General features: G+C 43.1%; 3 protein-coding genes across 3 annotated transcripts; 1 reads left to right on the forward strand and 2 right to left on the reverse strand.

Annotated features, from left to right (window-relative positions):
* Positions 1–2,652: 2,652 nt before the first annotated feature.
* Positions 2,653–4,057, reverse strand: LOC101079811 (cytochrome c). The gene is made up of 2 exons (XM_003963802.3): positions 3,883–4,057; positions 2,653–3,722 (listed from the first exon to the last, which is right to left on the reverse strand). Exons 1-2 carry the CDS (start codon positions 4,049–4,051, stop codon positions 3,577–3,579), a joined length of 315 nt encoding a protein of 104 aa, XP_003963851.1. The 5' UTR covers positions 4,052–4,057; the 3' UTR covers positions 2,653–3,576.
* Positions 4,058–8,110: 4,053 nt separating this feature from the next.
* Positions 8,111–10,834, reverse strand: LOC101077993 (cytochrome c). Its single transcript, XM_003979534.3, has 3 exons — positions 10,717–10,834; positions 9,340–9,514; positions 8,111–9,179 (listed from the first exon to the last, which is right to left on the reverse strand). The coding sequence occupies exons 2-3, from the start codon at positions 9,506–9,508 to the stop codon at positions 9,034–9,036; spliced, it is 315 nt and encodes a 104-aa protein (XP_003979583.1). The 5' UTR covers positions 9,509–9,514; positions 10,717–10,834; the 3' UTR covers positions 8,111–9,033.
* A 2,106-nt stretch (positions 10,835–12,940) lies between these two features.
* rbm45 (RNA binding motif protein 45) lies at positions 12,941–18,106 on the forward strand. The gene is made up of 11 exons (XM_011603062.2): positions 12,941–13,252; positions 13,547–13,669; positions 13,750–13,876; positions 13,976–14,101; positions 14,249–14,419; positions 14,508–14,637; positions 14,978–15,071; positions 15,351–15,505; positions 15,581–15,656; positions 15,733–15,861; positions 17,717–18,106. The coding sequence occupies exons 1-10, from the start codon at positions 12,980–12,982 to the stop codon at positions 15,847–15,849; spliced, it is 1,392 nt and encodes a 463-aa protein (XP_011601364.1). The 5' UTR covers positions 12,941–12,979; the 3' UTR covers positions 15,850–15,861; positions 17,717–18,106.
* Positions 18,107–18,476: the final 370 nt, after the last annotated feature.

Below are 18,476 nucleotides of genomic sequence, written 5' to 3' on the forward strand. Positions count from 1 at the left end.
TATTTCCTATTTATTACTCCTTAATACAGAGGCATGAATGCTGTATATGTCTGTATATGTCTGTGTATGTGTTACACATAAACTCTCGTGTTCAATCTCTATTGTGTTTTGTCAGCAGAAAGAAATTACAGGAAGCAGTTCTTTATTATATAATTCATGCAGCTGTACTTTTTGAAAATGGGAATCTTAGCAGATAACAGTCCAGGGCTAATCAGATGGCAAATGACTGCAAAGAAAATTGATTATTTAATCACTAAAATAGATTGTGAAAGTATTTCTGAGTACCTCCAAGTAATATATTGCCTTACTAGTTTTCTGTAGATTTACATATTAATTAATGGTCTGAAATTAATAAATTTAAGATGACACCCAGTTTCACTTAAAGTTGAGCCAGGATATCTACAGTAGGTAGGTAGAAATAATAAAAAAAAAACATCTCCGTTCTCATGGAAACTTTGCAGGTCAGGACCAGAGTGTGACCGTTGACTTTCATCAGGAATGTTTGGGAACGGAATCACTGAAGGGATTTTCTGTTTTCTTTCCCATCACTGGCCGGAAAATCATCTGTAACCTTAAATTTAGCATGTCCACATCAGTAGTCCACAGATGCGGATGGTAACCCATCACCGTGTATCTTAGATTTCATTTCTGGTGACACCAAAGACTAAAGAACGGAACACAACCAGATTAGAAAAGACAGTGGAGGAAATGGAAATAAAGGTCACTGTAAGGCGCTTTGGACAGAGCCATCTGCCAAATGAATCAAATGTAAAGTGCGTGTTTTAGCATTGTGATGGACACATAAGAAAGTTACCTCTATGAATGAAAAAATCATCTGAAACTCGTCATCTGAAATTTTTGTAATGTGAAGTTTTATAGTTATTTAAAATATGGCCAATGCTGCCATCTTCTGGCCATATATATAACTGCAGCACCTAAAGGGTGGCGTGATAAATCCAAATAATTTAATTTAAATAATGTCAGAGTTTTAAAACCAGGGGCTGATATAGAATACAATATATTAATGTACATTCTAAGAGGGTATGTAAAATTATGACAGATCTGGGTCTCAAAATTGTCAGAAAAGTATTTATTACATTTTTTGTGTTACAGGTTAAGAATTGAAAGCAGTTGAAAAGAGACGCTACTCTGACTTCTGCCAAGGTCAGTGGAGCTTTTACTTTATGTACTGTAAATATGGCATTTAGGTCTATGCAGCATATCTGACTTCAATATTTCAATGGGACTGTTACGATACATTGTGGTAGCGGACCCGAACGCAGGCCAGGACACAGTGGTGGAGAAGTCAAGGGCTTTATTTACAGGGAAGGGGCGCACACATCAACAGAAACAGTCCTCCTGGACCGCATGGGGATCGGGAGGCAGCGTCCGCCCGTCCCAGGTCCATCGGCGAGTCCCCGAACCAGACGCAGTCCCCCTGGACTGCCGGGAACTCGGAACACCGGTGAGTCCTCAAACGGCTGCAGTCCTTCTGGACCGGCGAGGACCCGGGAGTCCGGCGCGACACGCTCGCCTCACGAACGTGCCCCGAGACCCTGAGGGCAGAGGCAGTCCTCCTAGACTGCAGGGGAGCAGGAGCGGTCCTCCAGGAGACACGGAACAGGAGAGGCCCTCCAGGAAAACTGGAAGCTCGGGGACAGGAGTGGCCCTCCAGGGCAACAGGAACACAGGAACAGGAGCGGTCCTCCAGGGAAACCGGAAGCACGGGAATAGGAGCGACCCTCCAAGGCAACAGGAACACAGGAACAGGAGCCAACACCAAGGAACCCAAACAAGCTCCCAACACGAACAGACACCACACACGAACAGGACCCCCCGGCACTGACAGGCAGGCACAACCTGCTTAAATAGGCAGCAAGATGTAAATTGCCTACAGGTGCGCCCACCTGCAGTGCCAGCTGCACCCAATTGTGCTCAACACCGCACCCTGCAGGCCAAAGATAGACACAACCCAGAAATCCCAACAGGGACCCAGGACATTTTAAAATTACATTTAATTGATTGAAGCCGTCTGGACCACTTTGGTATTAGTTTAGGATTACATTTGCACTCTCTCGTGGCTCTCCACTTCGTAAAGACACTGTTTTTATATTTTCAGCTTCAGAGGTTGTGATCTCTCTGTCCGACCATTTGTTCCTCTTGCTTCTATTTATTTCCCAGTTGCCCTCAGGGTCACCAGTAAGGTGGAGCAAAGGGGAAAGCTTCACAGCAGAGGAGTTTTGTCTTACCAATGAAAATAGATTTAAATTTGCCACATTTCTTTGTTGTTTTTTGAGGACTACTCGTGTGGCCAGTGCCCCCTCCCCCCGAAGAGGCTGAGATTCCTCACGTTACGGACACCACAGGCTATTTAAAGGGCACATTTAAAACCAGTGCCTCCACCAGGGCCGTACAACAAAACCACATGCAGCTTTGGTGTTAATAAATCCATATAAATTTAGGACTTCAGAGCATAAACAATTCCATCTGCGCCCTGTGGGAGCAGATCCAGGCTGATGATCTGGTCTCTGTCTCTGCTGGACACTCAACTTTGATGGAGACACGGGTGTGTGGGTGGTGTTTTAGCATGGATCAGGACCTGATCTGCCCTCAGCTGACATCACACAGGAAAAAAAAGCATTAAACAAGATGAGCCATCAGGAAACGCTTGTCTGCGTGTTCTCTTTAATTAATTCTTCATCTTCTCCATGGCTACACCACACATATCACATTACAGTATTCCTTTTGAGCATACAGTATGCCAAATTACAGTACAATGAGTTAAAGGACAGCCTTTCAGGCCTGTGAAACCAGGTTAATATAATCTTCCTTCCCTTCAGGTCTTTCCTTTCACAGTTTTTCTAAAAAAAAAAAAGATTCCCAATGATGTTCAGTCAGTCACACAACATGGATATCAGCATGTCTGTGGCCTTAAAATGGGAAATATTTATGTGTAGTTCTTAGCTCTAAAGCAGCAGATGATGTCATCTCGTACGCAGAGTAAAATGAAACTGTACCGCAGGTAAAAACAGGCGCTCAGAGGCAGTCCCAGGTTAGCAGGCAGAAAATGTGACGGCATATGTTGGCCAAAGCGTTCAGAAGAGAAACTATAGAATGAGTAAATTTGGCTGTATTATACAAGACAGACAGGGAGTGTAACATATTTACACTGTGCGACTGTGTAAAGAAAATCAAGTTGTAACAAAAGCTGCAGGGTTAGCACTAAAAATTAAAATCCATTAGTCTAATATACTTATTTTAGTAATTCATTTGATACCAAATGGCTCTTCTAGGTAGAATGTACCAGACTGATGTTTACACCAAAAACAGCCAATTAGATGTACATAGTTTAAATACAGTCACTGGGTCTGCTGAGTCCAGATTAATCAACAAAACAACAACATGAAGACTGGTTTTATGTTTAGCCACTGAACAGTAACTCGCATCTTCTTCTCTGACCCCCAGGTCACATAAATAAATATATGTACAAATGACTAAACACAAAACCAAATCTTTTCCATGTGCAAACTAAACTAAACTGTAACATTTTGAGCACATTTATTTCGTGGCTCTCCTTCATGAGGTTGCTGATTTCAGGTAGGCGATCAGGTCCTGGCGTTCTCCCTTCTTCTTGATGCCGGCGAAGATCATTTTGGTTCCAGGAATATACTTCTTGGGGTTCTCTAGATATTCCAGCAGGGTGTCCTCATTCCAAGTAATACCTGGAAAAGATGACGCCGACAATCAGTGAGCATTTTAATGACCTCCTCCATCTTTTTCCTGCGGTAATTATTAAAAAGTGAAGAACTTGAGGTAAACAACAGGAAGTGGAGCCACCACAACTTTAATGCGGGTTATTTAAAGCGTCACTGTTGCACCGACCTTTACTCTTGTTGGCATCTGTGTACGAGAAGCCCTCTGCCTGACCGGTTTTTCGTCCGAACAGTCCCCAGAGGTTAGGGCCCGTCTTGTGCTTGCCCCCCTGCTCTACAGTGTGGCACTGGGCACACTTCTGGACAAAAGTTTTCTTTCCCTTTGCAATGTCTCCCATTGTCAGCTGTAGAAAGGAACAAAGAAGACAAAAAGAAGTCAGTGATTATTAATAACACACAACAGGTGATCTGCAAATGGAGAAGAAACATTGGAGCTGTTACTTATAATTTTCCAGCCGAAACACAGCCTTCATGGAGGAGGCATCAAAAAGAGGAATAGTAATAACAGTAATGACAATCCGGTTCAGATCCATGAATGAAGCTGTCCTATTCATAGAGCAGTTGTGGACGAAGCTTTTGCTCTGTCTGGCGCCATATTGCGAAGGGCATTTAAGGTGAAATCTACACGGCACTTTCAAAACTTGAACCGAGACTTTCTGACACTGTAATGCGCACTTGCACCCCGCAGAGGTCACATTGCGGAGATTCAACCGCATACCGGAAAAAAGAAGCCGCTCACAGCGACAATAATCGCTGCTCAGGCCCCGGGAGGAGCGTCACTGTCGGCGGCGCCCACTCTGCTCAGCCCCCGGGGGACTTGACTGGAAAACGGCAAACTTTTAGGTGAATGTGGGACGTGTTAAGAATGCCCCGAGGAAGATTTAAAGCATTTACTGCAGAGGGGGCAGTCAATCTCTCCACTTCTTCATGGGATTACCTTTGTTGATCAAATGATAACTTGGAATCTCCTGGAAACACCTAAATTCCCACTGCGATCTCACTACATGGTTGTTACCCTTGCTTTACATTATGCCGTTACCCGCCTCTAACATGGCGGGTACCGGCCGAGTCGCATCCTTCCCTTCTAACACCAAGGGCACGACATATAACACAATGACATTCATCGTTATATTGGTGCCATTAATTTCATAATAACTGCGTGGACACACATTCAACCTTCTGACTGCCACTAAAATAAGCTGAGCTGGAATTTCTGTATTGATTTTAAAAAAAAAAGAAAAAAAAAGCATTTGACTTTGAGCCATTTTAGATCAAACATGCCTAATTTGCAAGATTCAAGCAGGAGTTTACCTTTAAATGTTAAAGAAGAAGAAATAAAGCAAGAGATCTATTTTAGGATAGGCGAATTTCACACGCTAATCTAATAATGGCATCTTTTAAGGGTAGCCTAGACATTTGGTTGACAGTTGAAAGTCACTTTTGCCTCTCTCGGTTATAGATTTTCCCCACAACTTTCACCACAGAACCTTTAACTCTCCTGTCTTTACAGGCTGTTGCTGTTCTTCTCATTCTCACCACAGAATAGGTCTCTTTGTTGCACTTTTGCTGTATAAACCAAACAGTTAGGCAGGTTTTAAATTGTTTGATTCTGCAGGAGTCAAACTGTGTAAATAAATATAAAACATAAATATCCACCACATTTTTACATGAATATCTTTTCACTCGTTTTCTGCTCAACAGCTATTTTTAAATTTCTCACATGTGCCTCCTGTTTTTAAAGCATCCCAGCGATATTTATCACTATTTCCTATTTATTACTCCTTAATACAGAGGCATGAATGCTGTATATGTCTGTATATGTCTGTGTATGTGTTACACATAAACTCTCGTGTTCAATCTCTATTGTGTTTTGTCAGCAGAAAGAAATTACAGGAAGCAGTTCTTTATTATATAATTCATGCAGCTGTACTTTTTGAAAATGGGAATCTTAGCAGATAACAGTCCAGGGCTAATCAGATGGCAAATGACTGCAAAGAAAATTGATTATTTAATCACTAAAATAGATTGTGAAAGTATTTCTGAGTACCTCCAAGTAATATATTGCCTTACTAGTTTTCTGTAGATTTACATATTAATTAATGGTCTGAAATTAATAAATTTAAGATGACACCCAGTTTCACTTAAAGTTGAGCCAGGATGTCTACAGTAGGTAGGTAGAAATAAAAAAAAAAAAACATCTCCGTTCTCATGGAAACTTTGCAGGTCAGGACCAGAGTGTGACCGTTGACTTTCATCAGGAATGTTTGGGAACGGAATCACTGAAGGGATTTTCTGTTTTCTTTCCCATCACTGGCCGGAAAATCATCTGTAACCTTAAATTTAGCATGTCCACATCAGTAGTCCACAGATGCGGATGGTAACCTATCACCGTGTATCTTAGATTTCATTTCTGGTGACACCAAAGACTAAAGAACGGAACACAACCAGATTAGAAAAGACAGTGGAGGAAATGGAAATAAAGGTCACTGTAAGGCGCTTTGGACAGAGCCATCTGCCAAATGAATCAAATGTAAAGTGCGTGTTTTAGCATTGTGATGGACACATAAGAAAGTTACCTCTATGAATGAAAAAATCATCTGAAACTCGTCATCTGAAATTTTGTAATGTGAAGTTTTATAGTTATTTAAAATATGGCCAATGCTGCCATCTTCTGGCCATATATATAACTGCAGCACCTAAAGGGTGGCGTGATAAATCCAAATAATGTCAGAGTTTTAAAACCAGGGGCTGATATAGAATACAATATATTAATGTACATTCTAAGAGGGTATGTAAAATTATGACAGATCTGGGTCTCAAAATTGTCAGAAAAGTATTTATTACATTTTTTGTGTTACAGGTTAAGAATTGAAAGCAGTTGAAAAGAGACGCTACTCTGACTTCTGCCAAGGTCAGTGGAGCTTTTACTTTATGTACTGTAAATATGGCATTTAGGTCTATGCAGCATATCTGACTTCAATATTTCAATGGGACTGTTACGATACATTGTGGTAGCGGACCCGAACGCAGGCCAGGACACAGTGGTGGAGAAGTCAAGGGCTTTATTTACAGGGAAGGGGAGCACACAACAGAAACAGTCCTCCTGGACCGCATGGGGATCGGGAGGCAGCGTCCGCCCGTCCCAGGTCCATCGGCGAGTCCCCGAACCAGACGCAGTCCCCCTGGACTGCCGGGAACTCGGAACACCGGTGAGTCCTCAAACGGCTGCAGTCCTTCTGGACCGGCGAGGACCCGGGAGTCCGGCGCGACACGCTCGCCTCACGAACGTGCCCCGAGACCCTGAGGGCAGAGGCAGTCCTCCTAGACTGCAGGGGAGCAGGAGCGGTCCTCCAGGAGACACGGAACAGGAGAGGCCCTCCAGGAAAACTGGAAGCTCGGGGACAGGAGTGGCCCTCCAGGGCAACAGGAACACAGGAACAGGAGCGGTCCTCCAGGGAAACCGGAAGCACGGGAATAGGAGCGACCCTCCAAGGCAACAGGAACACAGGAACAGGAGCCAACACCAAGGAACCCAAACAAGCTCCCAACACGAACAGACACCACACACGAACAGGACCCCCCCGGCACTGACAGGCAGGCACAACCTGCTTAAATAGGCAGCAAGATGTAAATTGCCTACAGGTGCGCCCACCTGCAGTGCCAGCTGCACCCAATTGTGCTCAACACCGCACCCTGCAGGCCAAAGATAGACACAACCCAGAAATCCCAACAGGGACCCAGGACATTTTAAAATTACATTTAATTGATTGAAGCCGTCTGGACCACTTTGGTATTAGTTTAGGATTACATTTGCACTCTCTCGTGGCTCTCCACTTCGTAAAGACACTGTTTTTATATTTTCAGCTTCAGAGGTTGTGATCTCTCTGTCCGACCATTTGTTCCTCTTGCTTCTATTTATTTCCCAGTTGCCCTCAGGGTCACCAGTAAGGTGGAGCAAAGGGGAAAGCTTCACAGCAGAGGAGTTTTGTCTTACCAATGAAAATAGATTTAAATTTGCCACATTTCTTTGTTGTTTTTTGAGGACTACTCGTGTGGCCAGTGCCCCCTCCCCCCGAAGAGGCTGAGATTCCTCACGTTACGGACACCACAGGCTATTTAAAGGGCACATTTAAAACCAGTGCCTCCACCAGGGCCGTACAACAAAACCACATGCAGCTTTGGTGTTAATAAATCCATATAAATTTAGGACTTCAGAGCATAAACAATTCCATCTGCGCCCTGTGGGAGCAGATCCAGGCTGATGATCTGGTCTCTGTCTCTGCTGGACACTCAACTTTGATGGAGACACGGGTGTGTGGGTGGTGTTTTAGCATGGATCAGGACCTGATCTGCCCTCAGCTGACATCACACAGGAAAAAAAAGCATTAAACAAGATGAGCCATCAGGAAACGCTTGTCTGCGTGTTCTCTTTAATTAATTCTTCATCTTCTCCATGGCTACACCACACATATCACATTACAGTATTCCTTTTGAGCATACAGTATGCCAAATTACAGTACAATGAGTTAAAGGACAGCCTTTCAGGCCTGTGAAACCAGGTTAATATAATCTTCCTTCCCTTCAGGTCTTTCCTTTCACAGTTTTTCTAAAAAAAAAAAGATTCCCAATGATGTTCAGTCAGTCACACAACATGGATATCAGCATGTCTGTGGCCTTAAAATGGGAAATATTTATGTGTAGTTCTTAGCTCTAAAGCAGCAGATGATGTCATCTCGTACGCAGAGTAAAATGAAACTGTACCGCAGGTAAAAACAGGCGCTCAGAGGCAGTCCCAGGTTAGCAGGCAGAAAATGTGACGGCATATGTTGGCCAAAGCGTTCAGAAGAGAAACTATAGAATGAGTAAATTTGGCTGTATTATACAAGACAGACAGGGAGTGTAACATATTTACACTGTGCGACTGTGTAAAGAAAATCAAGCTGTAACAAAAGCTGCAGGGTTAGCACTAAAAATTAAAATCCATTAGTCTAATATACTTATTTTAGTAATTCATTTGATACCAAATGGCTCTTCTAGGTAGAATGTACCAGACTGATGTTTACACCAAAAACAGCCAATTAGATGTACATAGTTTAAATACAGTCACTGGGTCTGCTGAGTCCAGATTAATCAACAAAACAACAACATGAAGACTGGTTTTATGTTTAGCCACTGAACAGTAACTCGCATCTTCTTCTCTGACCCCCAGGTCACATAAATAAATATATGTACAAATGACTAAACACAAAACCAAATCTTTTCCATGTGCAAACTAAACTAAACTGTAACATTTTGAGCACATTTATTTCGTGGCTCTCCTTCATGAGGTTGCTGATTTCAGGTAGGCGATCAGGTCCTGGCGTTCTCCCTTCTTCTTGATGCCGGCGAAGATCATTTTGGTTCCAGGAATATACTTCTTGGGGTTCTCTAGATATTCCAGCAGGGTGTCCTCATTCCAAGTAATACCTGGAAAAGATGACGCCGACAATCAGTGAGCATTTTAATGACCTCCTCCATCTTTTTCCTGCGGTAATTATTAAAAAGTGAACAACTTGAGGTAAACAACAGGAAGTGGAGCCACCACAACTTTAATGCGGGTTAGTTAAAGCGTCACTGTTGCACCGACCTTTACTCTTGTTGGCATCTGTGTACGAGAAGCCCTCTGCCTGACCGGTTTTTCGTCCGAACAGTCCCCAGAGGTTAGGGCCCGTCTTGTGCTTGCCCCCCTGCTCTACAGTGTGGCACTGGGCACACTTCTGGACAAAAGTTTTCTTTCCCTTTGCAATGTCTCCCATTGTCAGCTGTAGAAAGGAACAAAGAAGACAAAAAGAAGTCAGTGATTATTAATAACACACAACAGGTGATCTGCAAATGGAGAAGAAACATTGGAGCTGTTACTTATAATTTTCCAGCCGAAACACAGCCTTCATGGAGGAGGCATCAAAAAGAGGAATAGTAATAACAGTAATGACAATCCGGTTCAGATCCATGAATGAAGCTGTCCTATTCATAGAGCAGTTGTGGACGAAGCTTTTGCTCTGTCTGGCGCCATGTTGCGAAGGGCATTTAAGGTGAAATCTACACGGCACTTTCAAAACTTGAACCGAGACTTTCTGACACTGTAATGCGCACTTGCACCCCGCAGAGGTCACATTGCGGAGATTCAACCGCATACCGGAAAAAAGAAGCCGCTCACAGCGACAATAATCGCTGCTCAGGCCCCGGGAGGAGCGTCACTGTCGGCGGCGCCCACTCTGCTCAGCCCCCGGGGGACTTGACTGGAAAACGGCAAACTTTTAGGTGAATGTGGGACGTGTTAAGAATGCCCCGAGGAAGATTTAAAGCATTTACTGCAGAGGGGGCAGTCAATCTCTCCACTTCTTCATGGGATTACCTTTGTTGATCAAATGATAACTTGGAATCTCCTGGAAACACCTAAATTCCCACTGCGATCTCACTACATGGTTGTTACCCTTGCTTTACATTATGCCGTTACCCGCCTCTAACATGGCGGGTACCGGCCGAGTCGCATCCTTCCCTTCTAACACCAAGGGCACGACATATAACACAATGACATTCATCGTTATATTGGTGCCATTAATTTCTTATAGACATAGCAAAACTTAATAAAGGTACAGTGTCTGGGATACAGGTGGAGCCGGTCTGCTAGCTTGATTTGCCTGGATATGTAACGCTTCCAGGGTGTCAAGGATGCTTCAATGTCGGTGCTGAATTCCTCCTTTCAGCGCTGTTATTTTCACATATTCACTAAAACTACCAAAAAGGGCTTACGAGATTTCTCCCAGGAATAAGAAAAAAATATCCTTAAATAGCAGCGTTGAGGATATCGTGTGTAAAGAGAGCACCAGAGCCATCCACCAATAGGAGCGCTACTGCTGACCAAGGAGTACCGTTAGGCGGCTTTAATCGTCTGCGATATTAAACTTAATCAGCAACACTCGGATCTTGAGATATAATTTATCAGTGGAGACAAAAGGCTCACCTAGAAAATGTGCTTCAGGAAAATCTCTCTGCTGCAGGTGCAGGATGCTCCCTAGGATGGGTCCGAAATGGTTCTGTCGGTCGTAAAGAAGGTCACTTCGTGTCTATAGGCACCGGCTTTAGACGTCATCAACCAATCACGTGCCGAGAAAACTCCTCGTGGTTGCGCAAAGCGAGTAGCAGGCCACGTTCCATTTAGATAAGCGTTGCATCCTTTTACGAGTAAATAGACTTTTTTAAAATGATTCATATAAAAAAGTCTACTTTAGACAGTAAAATTCCGTACTATTCAATAAATTGATACTGTTCAGATCATTATCATGGTAAAGAGGAAGCGATAAGACAGTGGCTAGGACAGTAAAGAGCAAGTGGAAAAAATAGTCTTTTGTGTTGGTCCGCAGTTTCTTCATGAAACATTTCCCGGCTTCCGTCGAGGAGCGCAACAGCACCTGCTGCAAGAAAACGAAATAAATTAATAAACGAACAAACTATAGACTTTCCGACTATGTGTGAATATATATTTTAACCATGTTTATAGAGCTATTCAGTCTGTCTGTCTGTCTGTCTGTCTGTCTGTCTGTCTGTCTGTATGTATGTATGTATGTATGTATGTATGTAATAGTAGTGGAGTGTTGTATATTGGTAAATTGGGCACACCAATGTCAAATTCATTTCACAAATTCAGGCCCACAAATTATCTAGATTTCAGTAGTTGCCATTAAAAACATACCTTTCATTTGAGAGTGCTTTAAGTTTGCTCTCAGAGAGATCTATATAGAGATTTATATAAAATAATATTCAACTGAAGTTTTCTGAGGTAATTTACAAAGGTCACCAGAGTGAATAATGACAACACACAGAGAAACACACAATAAGGTTAGACATATATAGCCGGGATCCAACCCTCACCCCAACATGGCAAGCTAGTCACTCACAGGCCTGTGACACCTTCATCAGCTGCCCTCATACGTATATATATTCTATATATGGCTGATTTATTTTCCTCATAAAATGTGTGGAAAATGTTGGCTGGAGGTGTCATTTGTATTATGTGTATTATTCTAATGGTGAATAAATTTGTAGAGTTATGGACTGGCTCAAAGGAAGCCAGAAGATGTAAATTCAACAAGGCTTTATTGCGAAGCTTTACAAAAAAGGTGTGTGCTGCCAGCTGGAGAGAGGGAGACAATCTGGTTAAAGTAGGAAAAGACTAGATAAAGGAATGGAAAATAAGAATGTATAGGAATGTCTTTGACATAGTGGAAACATTTGAATTTTTGGGAGTTGATTCACTGTTAACATGGGTGGATCATAGTGGCAGAATAAAAGAAAAATACAAAAAGGTGATAAATGTTTTGAGATGTCCGACAGGTAGAAAGTGGCGAGCTAGTAGCACAGCAATGAAAAGAGTATATGTTGCGTTAATAAGAATGACATGACCGATTATGGCAGAATTAGCTAGGGGTCATTGAGCAAATTTGCTGGGACCCAGTGACTGTCACAAAAGCAGTACTAGGAGAGTGGCAAATTAATTGACTGGTAGTTGGTCAAACAGACTTGGGAAGTGCTGCTATTTATCATATAATGGAGGAATATAGGGGTTTATATGCTGATTTATGCAGCTGGAGCTTAAGAAACTGTGATAGAAGTGACAGAATTTGCGGTAGCTGTACCAGAAAAGAAAATTAGGATGGATAGAAGCTCATCAAATATGTTATGGGTCTATATGGTGGAGATGCTGGCAATGTTTGTAGCGTTAGGATGGATGGACGAGGCTGGACACAACAAGGTTCTGATTTGCTCAGATAATTCATCATTCTGACAAGCTTGAAATCATTGAATAGCCGTCAAGACATATCATGTGAAGTTCTTGTCTATTAACATAATTGACACATCGAGCATATAGAGAGAGGTGATGAGAAGTAGTCTGAGGGAGTTAGGGGTTCAGGAACTAAATTTAAAGGCAGTCATGTAAATGAGTGAGAAAGCCCGAGTCAGGATAGTATTAAAGTTCTTGAGGGACACTGGACCTTTTTATAGGATATAAGGCAGGTTAGGAATGGTTTAGATATTTATGGTTCGGTGTGCGTGTAAACGTTCTGGTGGTAGATTACTTTCTGGCCCACACTCCGGAGCAGCAGGGGGCACTGTTGTACCTGTAGCTGGACGCCAACCACTTTAAACATGTAAGAAGAAGAACAAAGAGTACTTGAAGGCAACGCGATACTGCGCAGCTGCGGTATTTTGAGAAACAGGAAGCAAAGATGGACGATTACTCCTCCAAACAAGTGGAAAATCTCGACGATCCCCCCAATAGCCGGCTCTTCGTGGTCACGAGTCGGTCCATTAGCGAAGATGAACTTCGTGACACTTTCTCTATCTTTGGAGACATCCAAGGTGTTTGGGTTGTCAAAGACAAGCAGACAAAGGAGCCCAAAGGGATCAGTTATGTGAAATTCGCTCGGTCCTCGCAGGCCTGCCTCGCCATGGAAGAAATGCATGGAAAAGTGATTTCGGAAGGAACCAAACCCATTAAGGTAGGGAGAATGTCTTCTGCCCTTGTCGTGACTTGGAAGAACCTTGGTTGCTGCTGTCCAACATTCGGGATCCGGCCCTTAATTAGCTTGTTAGCATGTTACGTCACAGATACACACCTGTCAGTCCTGACGTTTTGATTCACTTCTCTGCCAGCTTAACACAAAAGAAAATGTAAATTTATGCCAAATGTAGTGAAACGTTTTAAAATCCCACTGTGCATCTGTTAGTCCTATTTTGTTATGGCGGAATATTTTAAAATCTGTCTTTTCCCCTTGTTTTGTTGTTCCCTGGAGGTACTTATTGCCCAGTCACGTTCTTCAACAAGACACAGAGATGTCGAAGATGAAGAGCTGACCAGGATATTCGTCACCATCCCTAAAAGCTATACTGAGGAGGATCTTAAAGAGACCTTCAAAGTATTTGCACATATCGCACCATCCATCACTCTATCTATATAGATCTATATAGATTTTATAAATGGCATATGTGTCCTCAGGAATATGGCGATATCGAGTATTGCGTAATACTCAAAAACAAGGCCACGGGGGAAAGTAAAGGACTGGGTTATGTCAGATACTACAAACCATCCCAAGCCTCCCTCGCTATCGAGAACTGTGACAAAAGTAAGGCTGTCCCTGACTCTTCAGTGTCATTCTTCTCCAGAAAGTTTTAAAAGCTTGTTTTGGGTGGAAATTGTGGGTCATAAATGTTGGCTTTTTTAGCCTACAGAGCCATCTTGGCTGAGCCTCGGAACAAAGCCACAGCAAATGAAGATTATCCTGCAGGATCCTCCAGGAACGATTACATGGGTGGTGCCGAGCAGATGAACCAGTATGCGCTCCCTCTGCGTAAGGCCAGAAGCTCATTGATCTAAGAGGGAAGCGATTGTAACTTGAACAATGCCAAATATTCATATTTTCCTTCATAGCAGTGTCTGATATTAGTCTCATTGGAATGTCCTGGTACTAACTGTGATGCTTCTCTTCCTGGACCAGCTGACCCCAACAACTACCAGGTCATTGACTACCGCTCTGGTGAATTCACACGCTCCCTGATGGTGTCAACTCGAGCCGGACTCACCCAGGAACAGCTTTTTGCTTTGTTTGACCTCATTCCAGGCATGGAATACTGTGAACTTCAGCGAGATGCTTATGGAATTGGCAAAGGTCTGCGAGTCCATGTGGCATACAGTCGATAAAGATCAAGTCTGCTTGGTGAAGAAATGTGAAACGTGTGTGTATTGTGTCTCCCCAGGTCATGCCCTGATTCGCTACAGTAACCTTGGATCAGCAGTTTATGCCAAGGAGAAGCTGAATGGCTTTGAGTATCCGCCAGGAAACAGACTCGTAGTAAATTTTATTGAAGACGGAGAGGACCGCAGCGGGTGCATAAACATTTACATGCAGTAAAACTTTTATGTACCCATCAGCTTTGAAAATGGGTCCAAATGTCACCACAAACAAAAGTCCATGGGAATTGTTTACTGTCTGACTCAATAAAAAGTTTGTGATGGACGTGTAAATGCTGTATTACAGACACAAAGTAACATGGTCTAAGCAAAGTTTAGCTACCATCACGATTACTGAAAATCTGGCTGTGCGCGGAAATATTGCTGCACAAAATGGACAAGTATGCAATACTCCTTTGGACTGAAATGTTTATGGGCATATAAAATAATTTGAAAGATGCATCTCATTTGTGTGTGTGCGTGTGCGTGCGTGCAGTTCTGTGGGACGGATGGCCATGCAGTTTGTTGCTGCCCAGATGATGTCTGCAGTGTGGAATGGTCCGTCCACCAGCCAAGTAATGAAACCTTCGGTGAGGAGGGGAAATGATTCTTCATTTAGGTCTGGGGGGATTTTTATTTTATTTTTTTTTTATTTTTTTTTTAACTTTCCTGAATTTGACAAAAATAACTTTATAAATTGGAATTCTGTTGTTGGCAGTCAACACACAAAATGTTGCAGGGTAAAGGTAATGACTAAAGTTTTGCCATGTCATCAGGAACTATTAAGTACTGGAGGAGCTCTCTTAGTTAAATTTGCCTGATACATTTATCTCAAAGTTGATCAATCCTTGATGTTTGTCATCCTCCAGAACTTCTCTGCAATGCCAATCTCCCGCATTCAGACGGACGTCAACCTGCCTCCTCCAAAAAAGCTGGCTCCCCCGGACAGCAAGGCGAAGGAGCGCTTGTTTGTCGTTTTCAGCCCCGCCACTCTGCCTACAGATATATTGGAAGATGTTTTCTGGTAACTATCCTCAAGGAAAGTTGAATAAAAATGTAAATCGGCCAAATGGGTTTTGTTTACTCCCTGCCTTTTCAGTCGCTTTGGTTCACTTATTGAGGTCCATTTGGTGTCTGGGCGAAAGGTTGGATACATGAAGTACGCAGACAAACAGGTGATTCTTTGAACAGTTGGATACAGTCTTAACGTTTTGGCCGTCACTGGCGTCAAACCGCATCAATCTTCCACAGTGTGCAGATGAGGCCATGTCGGTGCTCAACGGCCGCATGGTTAATGGAGTAAGGATGAAGGTGATGCTGGCGGATCCTCCCAGAGAGGAGTCTCACAAACGCCTTCGTACCTACTGAGGGAATAGAAGGGTGAGTTTTCTGCTGCAGGGAACGCTGGTATGCTTTTAAATTTTGGTGACAATATATTTTATTTAGCCAACGTGGTATACCTTTGTATTTGCAATAAGGCCAGTTTTATGGTTTGTATCAGAAACAGGGTTTGATTGTATGATGAAACCTGTGTCTGATCGCACCAATCCAACCACAGAATGTCCTACAGAGCAGTTCTGTCCGTGATAAAGGTTAGATAAGCCAGCAAAGTCAAAACAATTGATCATCTTGTCATATTAATGTCTTGCCGAGAACCCAGCTGGTGCTTTGACATGTAACACCCACCAGATGGAAGTGGCACAAACTCACATCCACTTAGTGAGCAAAATAAGTAATTTATGCACCTCTTTTGCAAGTTTTCTTACTTGCAAAGAATGAGACCCATTGTAGGTGCACTTTTGAGAGATGGAATCTGAAAGAAAAAAAAAAATCCAGAAAATCACACAGGATTTTAAATAATTTTATTGCGGGGAACGATGGAAAATTACAGCTTCGTGAAATTACCAAGATCAAAGATTTCCTGTAGGTCTTTTCCAGGTTTGCACACACTGCAGCAGGGATTTTAGTCACCTTCTCCTCATACTGGGAAGACCCATCTATGAACCACCTTCAGTGCTCTTACTGGAAAGAGGTTGTTGCCCAAAATCTTGTGATGCATGGTCCCATTCATCCTCGCCTAGTATGGTGCAGTGGTAGGTGTAGCCTTTGCAGAAACGCACCCCAAAGGATGTTGTTTCCACCCCCGGGACCATGTGCTTGGGTTTGTACTCATCCTTTCTTTTCCCAAAAAGTTCTATTTTCTGACCACATGCCTCCTCTGGACCATCCAGGTGGTCCTCGGACATGTGTTGTTTTGAGAAGGAGCTTGTTGCACACTGCAGGATTTTAGGACTTTGCAGGACTTTGTTTCTGAAGTTTGGCCTTTGACCAGGTCCTCCCAGGGTAGTTCTAAGCTGTGCCCTTACCTTTCTCATGATCATCTTCATGAGGCGAGAACTTGCAAGGAGCCCGTCAGATGGAGCTTGACAGTCATTTTGAGTGTCTTCCATTCTTTTTTACAATTGCACCAACTATTACTATTGCCTTCTCACCAAGCTGCTGGCTCATTGTCCTGTACCTCCTACCAGCTTGCTGTGGCTCTAGTTTTGTTCCTGTTGTCCTTGGTCTAATTGAGTGTGTGGACAGGTGTCTTATACAGGTCACGAGTTCGACTTATTAAACTAACAGGTCCGTGAGAGCCAGGAGTCTTGCTGGTTGCTAGACATTCCCAATCCTTGTTCCGTGCAATAAAATACAAATTTAAAATTCCTAAAATGTGTTTTTCTGGATTTTACTGGATTTTGTCCTAAAGGTAGAAGTGTACCTACGTTATTTATAAGTGGGTAAACCTTGTAAAGCTTTGTCACTGCAGAGGTTACTATCTGTAAGACATCAAAACATGTTTATAATGTGGATTCCATGTAAGTCCTATGACTGCTGCACTGACTGCACTACAGCGCCTTGTTTTCAGTAAAGGAAAAGATCTGAAAGATCCAGATCAGAGCTTTCCCCAACAGTAGCCTGCATTGTAAGCAGTTAAATAGACGTTTTAATCTTGAGGCCGTCAGGTACAGTATTAAAGACTCTAACATTTCGCCTCGTGACTCTTCCGGGACAATGAACAGAAGACTTGTCAGCATCTCACATTTTGTCACGCTAAAAAAGTGAGCTTGACACGTGCTACACTGACGCGTGTAGTGAACAAAACCTTTTAAAAATGATTTTTACTGTGGGGAAAGCTAGACTTGAGTTTTGTTTTTTCCTGTCAATAACACTGCAGCTTCTTGTCCCCTAGGCAACTGTCACGACACAATGACATCTGACCTGACCCGACCGACAGACCGACGACATCAAGACCTTTAATTACCTGTCTGACCCTTGCTGTGACTCACTGCTGCACACTGCAGTAACCTTCGCTACAGCGTTAGTCTGTGTAGTTTCCTTGCAGCGTTGTGCTTCTCCAACTACAGAATTCCAACGTTAGAGCTTTGCCCTGACTGTCTGGGAATCCTTTGTGTAGCTTGAGCCTAATGCCATGATGAAACTACATGATTAGTGTTTAGTTATATCTGAAGAATTGGCCTCTATCCTATTCTTGCCATGTGCTGAGTTCAATGTCATTTGTTAGACTATCTGTAGTGGGTTTTTTTGGGGGGGGGGCAACAATAAAGAGAAATGCACAGTCGTCTATTTGTCTTTTTTGTACCTGCACAGAATACCTGCATGCACAGAAAATGGAAAACTCTTTAATACTAGAGTTATGTTAATGTGACCTTTAGCCCTGCGATATGAAGGGACGTCATCGTCGATGCTGCTCCAGCCATGGACACAGTGTAATTTCTGCCCACCGCGTTCCTATGGAGATCCCTGTAGATCCCCAACCCTGAGGGACTACAGTAGAATGTTATTTCTCTAGAACAAGAAAGTAGGAACCCAGTCCCTGAGGGCTGCAATCCAACCACACTTCCACCAGATTTACTGGTTGCTTTGGTGCAAGCTGTCTTCTACCTGGGAGGAATGAAATCCCGGCTGGCTTGTGGCCCTCAGGGCCTGGG

This window comes from Takifugu rubripes, chromosome 4 (genome assembly GCF_901000725.2).
Source record: "Takifugu rubripes chromosome 4, fTakRub1.2, whole genome shotgun sequence".
NCBI classification, from domain to species: Eukaryota; Metazoa; Chordata; class Actinopteri; order Tetraodontiformes; family Tetraodontidae; genus Takifugu; species Takifugu rubripes.

Coding starts and splice junctions, on each gene's coding strand:
- LOC101079811 (XM_003963802.3), bottom strand. CDS start 4,051: ATGGGAGACATTGCAAAGGGAAAGAAAACTTTTGTCCAGAAGTGTGCC. Junction 3,723..3,882: donor AGATGCCAACAAGAGTAAAG/GTCGGTGCAACA, acceptor CATCTTTTCCAG/GTATTACTTGGAATGAGGAC.
- LOC101077993 (XM_003979534.3), bottom strand. CDS start 9,508: ATGGGAGACATTGCAAAGGGAAAGAAAACTTTTGTCCAGAAGTGTGCC. Junction 9,180..9,339: donor AGATGCCAACAAGAGTAAAG/GTCGGTGCAACA, acceptor CATCTTTTCCAG/GTATTACTTGGAATGAGGAC.
- rbm45 (XM_011603062.2), top strand. CDS start 12,980: ATGGACGATTACTCCTCCAAACAAGTGGAAAATCTCGACGATCCCCCC. Junction 15,072..15,350: donor GCCAAGTAATGAAACCTTCG/GTGAGGAGGGGA, acceptor GTCATCCTCCAG/AACTTCTCTGCAATGCCAAT. Junction 15,657..15,732: donor TGAAGTACGCAGACAAACAG/GTGATTCTTTGA, acceptor AATCTTCCACAG/TGTGCAGATGAGGCCATGTC.